The 14,250-nt window shown below is 34.0% G+C and overlaps 1 protein-coding gene and 1 long non-coding RNA gene across 2 annotated transcripts in view; one reads left to right on the top strand and one right to left on the bottom strand.

The window, feature by feature from the left end:
- LOC135119089 (uncharacterized) overlaps positions 1–14,250 on the bottom strand; it is a 68,262-nt gene that overhangs the window by 38,117 nt on the left and 15,895 nt on the right. The gene's annotated exons all lie outside the window — the stretch shown is intronic.
- The window catches only part of Dbx, a 32,459-nt gene continuing 27,628 nt past the window's right edge, over positions 9,420–14,250 (top strand). The window contains exon 1 of the mRNA XM_049851361.2: positions 9,420–10,300. Coding sequence (XP_049707318.2) covers positions 9,571–10,300 — 730 coding nt within the window. The 5' untranslated portion in view covers positions 9,420–9,570. The remainder of the gene's footprint in view (positions 10,301–14,250) is intronic.

The following is a 14,250-nucleotide window of genomic DNA, read 5'->3' as shown; positions in this document are numbered from 1 at the left end:
AGCGGTTTAACCCGCTTTTTGAGGAAACTTCTTCGTGTATCGAGATAAAAAGTAGCCTATGTGTTATTCTGATGTATAAGCTATATTACTGCTAAGTTTTATCGAATTCCATTCAATAGTTTTTGCGCAAAAAATATCAAACATCCATACATAATGACATTTTCAGATGTCAACTCTTAGTCCATTTTTTATGTTTACATTAGGTATACGAAAATACGGTTAAAAATGAAGTTGTTTTAACTAATAAAAGGCCAGTCCTATTTATTATTATCAACTTAATATATTAAGTGGAAAATGTCGCGTCTATAATATTAATCTTTGTTCAGTAAATATGATTTTTAATAATAATTACTGTCGCATTTATATTAAGAAGAAAGTAAATTTTTGTTCCATAATTTTTTAGGTACCATTTTTATTTTTTTGACCAGGTGATCACGTATTTTATCTGTAGTTTGTGAAAAAAATACTATTCACATAAATAGTATAGATTTTCATAAAACAGACTTACTGATTTTGACTAACATACATTATCTACATATATTTTTACTATACTTTGCCTAGTACCTTTAAATGTTGCCCTAAACATACTTATTAATATTTTTCTACATTTAAGCGACTTTCTCATCACATAATCGACTTTCATTCGAAGTTGAAATTTTAAAATCGTAGTTAGTTTTCATAACACAATACTTAATTTTTGCAAATGGCTGCGAGATACAATATTTTTTCTATAAAATCGGCAGAAATGCTTGATCAATACGTCAAATGTTTGATATATATGTCAAAAACTTGATGAATATGTCAAATGTTTGACAAGTATATAAGATATTTGACAAATATCTTAAGAATTACAGAATTTAGACCAGTTTTTCATCTTCCATTAAAGCTATGTTAAATTCTTGTATTGAATTGATTAGAATTTGGCAAAGATTTCATTTTTTGACAGAAATATTGAAATTTTCGTCAAAAATTATCGCAGTCTTTTTGCACTTACTATAATTTTTTAATATATAGGAGATCGAGTGCCTTTCAAACAATTGTGATTATTAAGTGCTTTCCTATCGAATTTAAAATATTAGAAAAAAAACTTGTGTATAAATAAAATAAAAATAATAAATAATTTGGAAAAAAATTGTCCTTTAATAACATTGTATCTTCCATTGCGTTCTTTGTGATATAATTTGGAAAAAAAGTAATGTATTTAGTTTTTAAGGTTTTTTGAGACATTCGCCTAATAATTTTCAAAAAAAATTTTTACTCATTTTTAGTTTACACTTTCAAATTAATATCTAAAATTTCAATATGTACATTTATTAAGAATACTATACTCTGTATTAATAACAAAAAAAACTTATAAAATTCCGCGCAGTCGAACAAAGTTCAAGATTTTATTATTTTTATCGCGATGTCTCAAAAATTATTACTATATAAGGCAGCTTCTAATCATTACGATGAATAATAAAAAACGAAATATAATAAATAAAAATGTAATAATATTTATATCAGAATAAAAGCGTAAATAACTTGTAAAATAGGTGTATAAAATTATTATTATTAATTCTAAGTTAATCATTCATTTAATGTTAGCGAATATGGCAATTGTGTCTAGTGGAATCAATATTTTCCAAAAATATAACTACATAGTTCTTTCGTCCGGTTTTACCCGCTTTTCTTAGAAGCAACTGTCTAAAATATAGCCTACTAGGTTCCGCCCGCGGCTTCGCCCGCGTATAGTTCGGTTATATCGCGTTTCCAAGAGAATCCTTCAAAAGTCCGGGAGAAAAACTATCCTATGTTCTTTCTCAAGGTCAATTCTATCTCTGTACCAAGTGGTTTAGACGTGAAAGCGTAACAGGTAGACAGAGTTACTTTCGCATTTATAATATTAGTAGGAATGTCCTCAAAGTACCTACCTGTGTGCCAAATTTTCTCTCAGTAGCTTCAGCCGTTTTATTGATACTTAAAAGGAAACTACTTTGTCACATATATTGGTAAAAGAATTTTCACAATCGGTTCAGTAGATTCCATAGATTGCAATGCACAATAATTTTTATGAATATTGGTATAGATTCCACAGTATACAGTTGCCAAGTAATCGCTTTAGGGAATCGCCTAGGCATTTAATTTATAGTTCTATATTGTAATTAACATACTCTAAGAATTATTACCTTTTAAGTTGGTTCTCTCAAAATTATTGTTAGTGGGTACGGTTGAGATTTGATATTTTTTGCGGAGTTTGAAAATTAGCTTCTGCCACTAATCTAACCCGCGTCCCGTCCCCGTCCCGTAAACTAATAAAAGTGGTCTATGTTGTTCTCCTATCATCATCATCATCATCATCTCAGCCGGCGGACGTCCACTGCTGAACATAGGCCTCCCCCTTAGATCTCCACAGATACCTGTTGGAGGCGACCTGCATCCAGCGTCGACGGCGGCCTTTATAAGGTCGTCTGTCCACCTTGTTGGTGGACGTCCTACGCTGCGCTTGCTAGTCCGTGGTCTCCACTCCAGCACTTTTAGGCCCCATCGGCCATCTGCTCTCCTATCATTGTACAAAAATATATTTAAATCAGTTCACCAGTTTATGCGAGAAAAGCCAGATAGCAACTTTCGTGTTTATAATATCAGTATAGATAAAACAGGTTAATAGAAACATAAAAACCAAGTTATAAAAACAATATTTTTATGTAATATTGTATTTTATCTAACTTAGTTTTTTTACTTATAATAATATTGTTAACTTATTCGATCTTCATCAAAATTGCATAAGTCATTTCTCAAATCCCGACGAATTGAGAACCTCCCCCTTTTTGAGAAGTCGGCTAAAATTAAACAAATCTCAATCGTACTCACGAAATATACCTTTTCATTTATGTTTTTGAATGTATTTAAAAACCTTTTCAATCAAAACTATTTTATTCGTAACACAAAGTCATAAAATTTTTGTCTTCAACTAAAAAAGTTGTCGAAATACCATAGTATCTATGACTTAATTATATAAAAAAAAACTATTAAAAATAAACTTTCTTTATAATGTTTAAGTTAAAAAAAAGGCATTTTTTCCAAGCTTGACTATATTTTTTGGTATCATAATTGAGTGCCAAAAATATTTTTTGGTAGTTATTTTTTGTTACTGAAATTATAGTTTTGCAAAGGAATTTTTGTCTGTTCAAAAGATTTTTGTTATATGGTTATATGTAAACAGGTTTAATATAAAATTAAATAAAACGTACTTATGGTTTTAGCGACTACTGATAAAGTGTCAGTTAGCATGTCTGACAGATAAACTATAACTTTTGGTTTCAGAGGTAGCAATATCTGACAGAAATTATAAGTAGTCTTTATCTGGCAGATAGCATTAACTATCAGATAACTAATTGACACTTTATCGGTAACCAGAAACCGGGCGTTTGTCATAAAAAATATTATAATCAGTTAATCCATTTTAAGTTCAAGATAAAAAATAATTTGGTAAATAATTTCCTAATATGTTATATTTAGCCAAATTATTCTGTGTCTGTCAAATATTTGCATTTTAACTAAAGAAAAGTATAACTATGTAATAAAAGTCTTAAAAATATTAGGGTGAAGGGACAATACGTCGTCCGTGTAATTTTAAATAATTTATAATAAATCAAAAACTTACCCACATGGTGGGTTTGTTAATATTTAATCTTAGTTCGATCTCATTCTTCTTTTTTTTTGTCTGTGGTTTAGCTCGGCTGCGAACACCATCATGTTGTTTTTTGTCTATGGTTGATGCAGAAAATCCGACTTATTTTGACTTTTATTTCTTGAAAAAGGCTTACTAACCCCATTTTCAAGATATTCAAAGTTAAAATATATTTTTTGTTTTAATTAATAAAAGTTAACTGATTTTTTAATTAAATGTGTAATTTTCAGTGTTTTTTTTTGTCGGATTTTCTACTGAAACCGTATGTAACTTAATATTTTGTAAAAATATGAACTTTTTCGCAGTTGAGTATGAAGTTGAGTGCTTGTACCAAAATTCTGTTTTCCGTTTTTTTGTAAATATGACTCGAAATTGTTTGTTGGACGCCAAAGCTAGGAGTGGGCTTGTAATGTATGTATATTTGCTTATTGATAATGTAATAAATGCTTGTTTCAATTAGTTTTGGTGTTTTTTTTTTGTGTCAATTGGTGTTTTTACCCTGACATTTTGTGATTTTTGGTGGTAAGTCATCAAATGACGCCCGCTGTGGGTGCAGCGTGAGGGAGTGTCAGACTTACTGACTAAAACTCACCATGTTTCTTTTTAAGCACTTCAACCAGGACTGCGGTAAATCGCACCCCGGAGGGCTTTCGTCGTAAGATAATTGCTGGAATCTGGTGACCAAAAAGTTAAAAGTGAATAAAAAGCGCGTTAAAAAGATGAAAGAAAAAATACATTTTTATAAGCGTAGGTTATGAGATGACTTACGCAACACAATACACAGGAACAAAGACATGTAGGAAAAATAGCGATATAAGAAAACAATAAATATTGTCAACCGGAGTACCAGAGTGTGTGGTGAAAACCTCGAACAACTTTCCAAAATTGTACGTTCTTTGAATACTGCGTATCATCAATGTTCAGCCACAACTTACAGAAAAAATTCACAATAAACAATGTAGCAGCGCCATCTAGGGGGTGGCGGAAAACTTAACTTTGTTGAATGCTACTGCTACTCGACAACAGATGTCGCCAGTTGTCATATTGAAGCGTGTAGTTGCTAATGTAGTTTTTTTTTGCATTTACTCATATTATTTTAAAAGGGAATGTAAAATCTTAGATTTTGTTGGATTGGAACAGTTGAATTAGCTTATGTTACTGAATTGATGGGACTTTCTTTGAGAATCTTGTATACCTATATTTTTTTGTTTTATCTTGATAAACGGCAAATATTTAAGTAGATAAAGTTTGGTGCATTCATTTCTCTGCATATCAAAGGCTATTTTAGATCAATTCATAAGTTTTGATTAGGGAATACAATAATATTCAGTTCAGATTTTTGTTTTGATGAGCATAAAAAAACATCCCTTTGAATTTCAAACCGTCCAATTTGTCACCCAAAACCGGTTTAAAATCCACCTAAAATCGGCATAACACATTTAAATAATAAACCAAAGCGTAAAATCTGCCATTAGTTCGTCTAAATCATAATAAATACCAAAATAAAATATAATTATGATCATTCTAATTCGCCGTGACGAATGTTCGGAGCGTGACAGATTTGTCAAAAGATGGCGGCGCGTGCCCTTTTGCCGCCAAAATGCGTGTCAATAGCATGCGTTCAATAAAATTTATATTAATTTTATGATTATGAGTTATATTTATTAGTGATTTACTTCAGTGGTGTTATAGGTAATAAGTAGGATTCATTTAATCTGTACTTGATTATAAATAGAACGCTTTTCATCTAAACTTACGATTACCAAATAGGCACCTATCTAAATACCTACTTATGCATATTTCTTTGCTCTCAAAAACACCGACGTACATACTTTAATAACTACCCACATATATTTACATAACAGTTATGCTTAGAAGTTAAATAAAATAGGCTTTAAGCTAAATTAAGTTGCACCCGTATCAAAATTTGCGTTGAGTCTTACCTAACTGTCAAAGGTAGCTAACTTCCTATTGAAAGGAAGCGTACCTAATCGGCACCTTGGTCAAAATCGATGTATGAACAAAACCTTATCTACTGCACATTCGGGTAGCGTCATATTAGCAAAGAATGTTAATTGACGAGAATTAATTACATAGGTACCTATATACCTACCTATCTACATTTAGACTGCAACCACAATTGTACACACCTACATACTTACTTATCTGATAGATAAGTATGTAAAAACTATTCTCCAATCAAATTATCAAACTATTTCCACTAACGAGCTACTAAACACCCAAAAATAAAAATAAATCAATTAGTTCTCAACAATACAAAAACAATAAAATCTGACTTTTGAAACTCACAAAGCGTTATTATGACAACCCTTTCACAACTGGCCGTGTCTAATCATTGTTATTGCGTAAATATATCGTTTAGATTTAAATAATATTAAATAAGGGGGCTGTAGACTATTGTTCGTAATATTCACAGAGTATAGAATATGAGCGGAGATGCTATAATGTAGGTAGGTCAGGCGCCTTCTTGTAGGTCAAATACGTATAGTTATCGGCACGTATAATGATCTCTCGGCGGAAGAGCGGGGATCGCTTTGCGCACTGTAAACTTAAGGCAATAAACCAATAAATCACTTCTGCGCAGGTGAAGGTCAGGGCTCAATATCCCTGCCGATGATTATACGGTGTACGATAAGTGAGCATGACTAAAATGTTCAGTTACGAGTGAACTAACGAGGCGTTCGGGTTCTCTGGGACATCGGTCAACGATTTTTGGTTTTACAAAAACCGGCCAACTGCGAGTCGGACTCGCGCACGAAGGGCTCCGTACCAGAGCAAAAACAATCACGTTTGTTGTATGGGAGCCCCCCAAAATATTTATTTTATTCTAGTTTTCAGTATTTGTTGTTATAGCGGCAACAGAAATACATCATCTGTCAAAATTTCAACTCTCTAACTATCACGGTTCTTGAGATACAGCCTGGTGACAGACGGACGGACGGACAGAGGAGCAAAAAACAATAGGGTCCCGTTTTACCCTTTGAGTACGGAACCCTAAAAATTATCGGGTCCAAAGAAGGCGTATAAGAACGAAAACAGTAACGTTCCTCGTCCCCCTCGCCCCGCATGTTGTCGCGCTACTTTCTTAGGAGATTTTGCGTTATGACATCTCTGATAGTCATTTTGTTCTCTATGGTGATATTATTCGATAGGGGGCTAGTGGTAACACTTGCATAGCGTAGACAATGTGAATTTATGCAGCATTTAGTGCATAGAAAATTGGAGCTGCGCTCATTTTTATGCAGCACTTTCTCGAAATATTATGACATTGGCACTAAAAAGTTTTTTGAGAAATATTTTAACTAAAAGCACGTTCGGAGTATTTGGTAATTATCTATACATTCAGAAGTATCTAGGTAGGTACTCGTGGCTAAATAATAGCCGCACGGGTCGATCGAACATAAAGAACTTAAGCGATCTAATATGACGAGTTCCACCGTGTTTTGGCAGGCACATTAATTTGGTGGGTCCCGGGTCGGGACCCGAAAGTAGCAAACATTACGAACCAATCTTACCCACTTTTGTAAGATTGGTTGTCAGCCTTTCTTCCTTCTGACAATCAATCTTACATAGGTGTACTAGTTTGCCCGGGTAACTGGGTAAAGGAGTCATACCTACTTATCACAATCGACTCCGGGCTGCTTTAAAAGCTGCCCAATCCGGCAATCGAACCCCAGACCCCGTGCACAGCAGTCGCGTTGTACAACCACTAACCCAATGGTGCACTAAATGTATTATCTACCCCGAACTTTACCTACTAAAAATCTATCAAACCGATTTTCAAATAGCAGAAAACTCTATTGAAAATCTCATTTCTTTTCAATTCCAAAGCCACAGTAACCTATTTATTCAATATTTTACGAGTTCCTTTAACCGCAATAACCAGCCGTTCCTTTACCTCATTAAATCTAATATTTAGCTCAAAGAAGTAAAATTCATGCGATCTTTTTTTATAACCAAAAAACTTTACTATAATACGCACTTAAACGTCTAAAAAATAAAGTTCAAATTCAAATGTAACAAACAAAAACGGTTATAGACTCCCAAACAGCCAATAACAATGAGGGGCGTGGCCAATTTTGAAATTGGAACGATTTTTTCTTAAAACACCGTTTCATGACCGTTCTTCTTTTACGCTCAGTCGGTGTTCAGACGTTGAGAGAGAAAGACGTCTGGAGTCCGCGAAATGATATGATTTTCAATTGAAAATGGTGTCAATTGCTCATTTGAATGTTTGGGGTCTATTTGAAAGGGTGTTATTTTTTATTTTTCTTTCCTTTTTTGTTTGATGGGGGGAGAAAGGAAATCGGGAGAACATCAGCTGTTAGGGTGGGGGTGAAATAGGGCGTTTGGCAATAGACGATAATAATTGAATGCCTGTTCTTGCCAACTTGTGTTTTGGACTTGAAGTTTATTTAATAACGTTGTCGATGTTTTATTGTTTGGGTTAATATCCCTTTTCTTGATAAAAGCTACATATGAAGTTAATTATAGAGTATAAGTTATTTCAAGGGTAGGTATTGAACCTATATGATGATGATGAACCTTTACTGATGAATTTTAAATTACAATAGAGGTTTATGTAGCCAATTTTGTTTTTTAGATTCGATTTTCGAGCGTTTTATCATCATTCTTCTTACTGTGCATATTTTTACTGTCCCGCTTACGGGCTATGGCCTCTTCTCATAGAGTAATTATTACCATTTTCTCGGGGTAGGTTAGTGATTTCATACTTTATATTCAATGTTTCCTCAAAATGTTTTTCTTGATCGTTAGTCATTGGTATCCAAGATACATTTCATAGGTAGAAGAAGAAATTACCTATGTACCTAGGTGATAGGAATAAGTTATAGGTAATTAAACATGAAGGTAATTGTTACATTTCTTTTCCTATATACATATGTACGAAAAACGGGGGTGTCTTTTCCGTAAGTGAGAGGAATTAAGAGGAAAAATGATTTTTCTTTCAATTTTGAAATGACTTAAAAATGTTATGACCAATTCAACTGCTTTCGAGTTTTACCTGAAAGTAGGTCAGCTCTAAATAGAAATATACCATTATAAACAGCAGCTTTTTACAATCAAAGCACAACGACATTATTTTCATCAAACATCTAAAAATGGCAAAGAAAAAACCAATTTCGATTACATATACCCATTATTAGTATTCTGATTGACATCACATATCAAATCTAAAACATTTCAATCTTTTTAAACAAAAGCCCGAAATCCAAACAAATCTTCGCAATAAAAATAAAAACAATATTTCGCCAAACCAATATGGCTCCCATTTTTATATTATAAAAAGAAAGAAACGTTTTGTATCAATCGTAAACGGGTTTTGTAACAATGAACGCGGGCGGTGCCACGGGCAGAAACTAACTCGATAAAAACAACCAAGATATACCCTTTTTACTTACTTATGAATACCTACACATACCTATCGTCTGACAAACTTATTCACCACACTTTAAAAACTACAAATCACCTTTAATTTCACAAAAATAAGACATATTTTAGTTTGCAACAACAGTCGTAACTAAATTTGTAAGTCGATAAAACGACTAAATAAGGTAGACCCGTGCAGTCTTGTAGAAAAAAGGTTTTAAGAGGTCAACGTAAATTGGTGGTAGTAACAAAAGCGCGCCTAAAAAGCCACCCCGCGTTCGGATACACGCCCCTTTCTGAACCACTCCCTTTTACTCAGTTCGCGTTCGTCCACCGAGCGAGGAAGACGCGTATGAATTTTTTCGATGTGTATCCGACCGCGAAATTCAAATTGACAGATCGAACAGTGAATAGTGATGTCCACAATTAGTAACTTTAGTTTATTTTTTTCTTTTTAGTGTTTTTTTTTGTTTTTGCCAAAATATATTATGTACCCAACAGATTTGAAAAATGGACATCTAAAGCTGAATACTTTTGGCAAAACTCTAGACCACAACATTATGTTGAAAACCATACAAAACTTTTGTTACAACAAAAATAGTGCGGGGCCTTTTAACATGTCGTCACCATTCTTAGTCGATAACATATTACACCAACAAAAAACTGAGTTACACAACCAGTACATAAACCAACAAATAGAGAACTACGTTCGTCAAAACTATGAGCGTTCTCGCGAAAATACTCCCGAAATTGACGAATCTAAGGCCGAATGTGACGAAGAGAACCGACAGGAGGATGCAATTGACGAATCGAAAATTGAGGACGACGATTCGAAAAGTAGAGATGAGGATTACGTTAAAAATGAGGTTTATTATAACAATGACTATTATCAAAGAGGTGAAGAAGCTAGATCGACAGAAAAAGAGGTATTAAATGTCCCGAATTTGATTCGGCGGTGTCCAAGCTGTGGGTCGTTTGACTGTCCTCCATTCGCTTGTAAGAAATCTGGTATACGTCGGCTGGAGGAGTTAGAAAAACGATTTAACTTGAATTATCATGAGAATTCTGGTGACGAGGGAGATAAGCATGATGGCAAAGGGTATACCGATGACCTGGTGCGGTCTTGTGAAGATTTTTCTGAGCAGAAGAAGCCGTTGTTGAAATTTAGTGTCAGTGCGATTCTGGGGGAAGACAGTTTGAAAAGTAGCAATGTAAATGGTGAGTTAATGGTTTATTTTGTACTAACATATTTATTTTGTGTGCTGATGTATAAATTTATCTAGATTGGATGTAAACGAAAGTCGTGTAAGTTAGGAGCACTATTTACAACTCAATAATGAGTGAACTCATTTAGGAAAATTGGTTGGGAGGTAGTTTACAACCAACACGGATACGGGATAGGATATACATAGGTACATACATATACTATATGTATTTATCCCCATTAACTACGGTTAACAGTTCAATCGCGACACGGGTGAAACCTTGAACGGAAGGTAGTATTATATTGCTGAAGAGTTTATTTATTTAAAAAGCTCTTATCTCTGGAATAATTCTAAGTAGCTGATATTCGAGCTAAGATAGATTTGCCATTTATAAAGAAAGGCTTTATCCGGGTCTGCGGAGTAGTTCCTACTTGAAGTGGGGTAGCTAGTAAGTGGTAAGTAGCATTACTACTAGTACCATCACCATTAATTGTACACTGTAGTACTACAGTAGGTACATATCCATGTACTAAAATTACAATTTCGTTAATATTATATTAATTCTGTGATTCCCCGACTGGGACTCAATTATTGTGTTCCCACGGCTGATTACTGTACTATGTATCATATTATTATATCTAACTTTAGTCTAAGGCCTCTGGTTTACACACGTTTTAAACATGCCGTGAAAATCTACAGTAAATTCACCGTACGAGTTATGTAAGCTCGGCGGTCGGTTTTATATATTATGAATTACTGTAAAAACATGCCGTGAACGAGATGTAACATTTTTTGACGGCACGGTAAATGCGCCGTATTTTCAAATACCACTTAAGTACTACAACTTGAGCCAACAGTTAAACCTGCGTCCCTCAGGAACTATTCTGCGCACCCGGATGAAGACTACAGCCTTCCTCCATAAATGGTGATATAGCTACGTAAGAACAGTTACGTTTTCAACTTAGATAGCTTATTTATCGCGAAAGGCACTAGGTATATTCATTTTGGGATATTATAAATTGCATATCAAATAAATAATCGCCTATCAATAAATACTCATCATTTATATTCTTTTTTACATCAAATAACTTACTTCACTACAAATAAACTAAATGTTTAACAAAACTCAAACTGCAGATAATTCGAAATTATACATCAATATGACATTACTTTTTTTATTATAATGCAATACAGTTAAATTTATTCTTGTACAAAAATACTACATGCAAGCATTAAATACTGACTGCACAGCAAATTTTCCATATTTCATAGCAAAATAACTATCCCAGTCGCATATTAACCAGTAAGTACAACAAAACCTATTCATCATATTTGTCTTAATTTTCAAGAAGCCATGCTCGGCAAATTTAATGATTATTATAACAAAAAAATCCTGTCACATTGCATTATTTCTAAAAACAGAACAAATTAACCGAAAAAGGTTCGCGGCATTGCGCGCTTTTTCGTCACTGGAGTGCAGAGTGGCGCGAGCGAGTAAGATAGAGTTCAATTAAAAAACATTGCATTAAAAATTGAAGCTAGTAACGAAAACGAATCGCTGCAAAACCGACTCCACGTAGTCTTTTTTGCCCTACCCCTAGAGTGCAATTCAAAACCGCGTAGGCGCGGAAGGGCGAGGCGGCCTGCGAGCTGAGGAGCAGGAGACGATAAGCTCGCATGGGACCGCCGGAGCCACGAAGCGCCGGAGCCGTGACAGAAGCCATGCTTGCTGCATGTTGCATGCTTACTTCCATGTTGCATGCCTGCTTACATGCTGCATGCCTGCTTGCATGCTTCAGGCTTGTTTGCATACTTCAGATAAAAGATGATTCTGACTATAAACATTCTGAAATATGATATTATAGTAGTAGCCTTTTAATGACTACTTATATGAAATGTATGCCAAAAGGAAATACTGACAATGACTGACAATGCACCTGCCCCATTTTTTTTAAGAACTATAATATGTGCAAGCATATCATCGGACTTGCAATCCGATTCAAGTACGTGGCGCCACCTGCAGAAGCTAAAAATGTGCCTATTGGGCAAAAAAGGATTCAATAAATTACAATTTTGTATTTAATTTTATATTTTTTTGCTGATCTCATTATGCCGTAATTAATAAATAATAAGATGACTGTGACTAATAAAAAGCTGTTTTATTCAGAAAAACTGCTGTAAATAATATAAAAATAGAAGCAATATTTAAAAGAAAAAGAGTTAACATGTATAATGTGCATTAAGATTATTAGCTGTGCATTGATGAAAAAGCTTTTGCTTAAGGAAAAATCGCTGTACGCTGCGAAAATAAATTGTAGTGTGTTTAGTGATATTTTGAGTTGAATATTTTGCTGTGCAATCAGTAATTTTGATGGGAATTCGGAATCTTATTGCATAGAAAAAGGATATTTTTTGATTTGCGTTTAAATACTACCCATTTATTTTTATCCATGTGTGCGGAGTCATTCTCACTGTAAGCGGACCGCTGACAGAATCTAAGGAATTCTATAAGAGAGTTAACATTAAATAATTTACTGTTGTTTGAAGCGGAAGAACCACAAATTATCTTAAATCCTCAAAATCTTTCAAACAAAATTAATAAATTTTCGTTTTCCGCCGACGGCGACAGGCCACCGGAAAATATTTTTTCCTGCAAATTTTGTGAGAGCTCTCAAAATATGGGGTTTAGGAAATACGCCGTCGGCAGTTCACCGAACCCGTATTTTTTTAATCACCTTTATTTTAAAGGGGCCTTTTGAACACTTGCAATTATCTCTGATTAGAACTGACGTAAAATGAATAAGCTATGAAATAAAATAATTTTTGTTATTTGTAAATTAGGCGTTATGTTATTTTTACTCTTATATTTAAGAACGTTTAAGCTTTTCCTAAGTGACTTTGCCTTGGTCGCAATTTTTATTAAAGTCTAAAAAATGCTATTTATTAATCGAATAAGTAAATATAAGGTTGGTACAGGTTGGTACATATAAGTGGACTTTTATAAGTATTTTTTACGGTTCCGATTTCATTCATCTTCCTCGTAATTTTTGAAATATTGAAGGTTTATTCCCGTGGATAATTCTTTTGCTTTTATATAATGTGTGATCCTCACTTGATGTCCTAAATGGGAGAAGCTTAAAAATGCGAGAACAACTGTGTCTGTCCGTCGCGCTCTCATGCCAAAACTACTAGCCCGATTTAAATAAAACTTAGTACACATTTAGTCTAGAGCCTGACAAAGTTATTTTCATCCGGATACGGAAAGTAGTTTCTTCAGAAAACGGATGAAACCGCACTGAATAGCTAGCTTATGTAAATAAACGTTGACAACCGATACGCGTTTATGTCTTTTGTTTTAAAGAGACTCATCATTATTGTATTGTTTGATTGCCGTTGGATCGGTAAATATATTAATGTAAAAAACTGCTATTTTACTCAAATAACTTTGGAAATACCTATGCATGTTTGAGCTATAAATTAAGCCTTAATTGTCTTGTTATCTATTTAAGTAATACTAGCTGTTTCTCGCGGTTTCTCCTGCGTCCCGGATGAATGTTTTTTTCCCAAAGCCGGATGAAAAGTAGCCTATGTCCTTTCTCGGGCTTTAGATAAACTACTTCTGTACCTATATTAAGTTTTTCTTATATCGGTTCTATAGTTTTGCATGGAACCGCAACAGACGGAGTTATTTCGCATTTATAATATTCAAAAAGTAAGATCATATAATATGCGTTTAAAAGAGTGTAGCTTTCCAGTGAAAGAGTTTTTCAAAATGGTCCAGTAGTTTTAGAGCCTTCAAGGTTACTGGTACTGTTATAGCCCTTTGTATCGTCCCACTGCTGGGCACAGGCCTCCTCTCACACGGAGAAGGATTGAGCATTAATCACCACGCTTGCTCAATGCGGGTTGCTGATTTCAGACTATAGTCCAGGTTTCCTCAAGATGTTTTCCTTCACCTTTTTT

Source organism: Helicoverpa armigera, chromosome 29 (genome assembly GCF_030705265.1).
Source record: "Helicoverpa armigera isolate CAAS_96S chromosome 29, ASM3070526v1, whole genome shotgun sequence".
Classification (NCBI taxonomy): Eukaryota; Metazoa; Arthropoda; class Insecta; order Lepidoptera; family Noctuidae; genus Helicoverpa; species Helicoverpa armigera.
The sequence above is the reverse complement of the archived record's forward strand: the minus strand, read 5'-3'. Positions and strand labels throughout refer to the sequence as shown.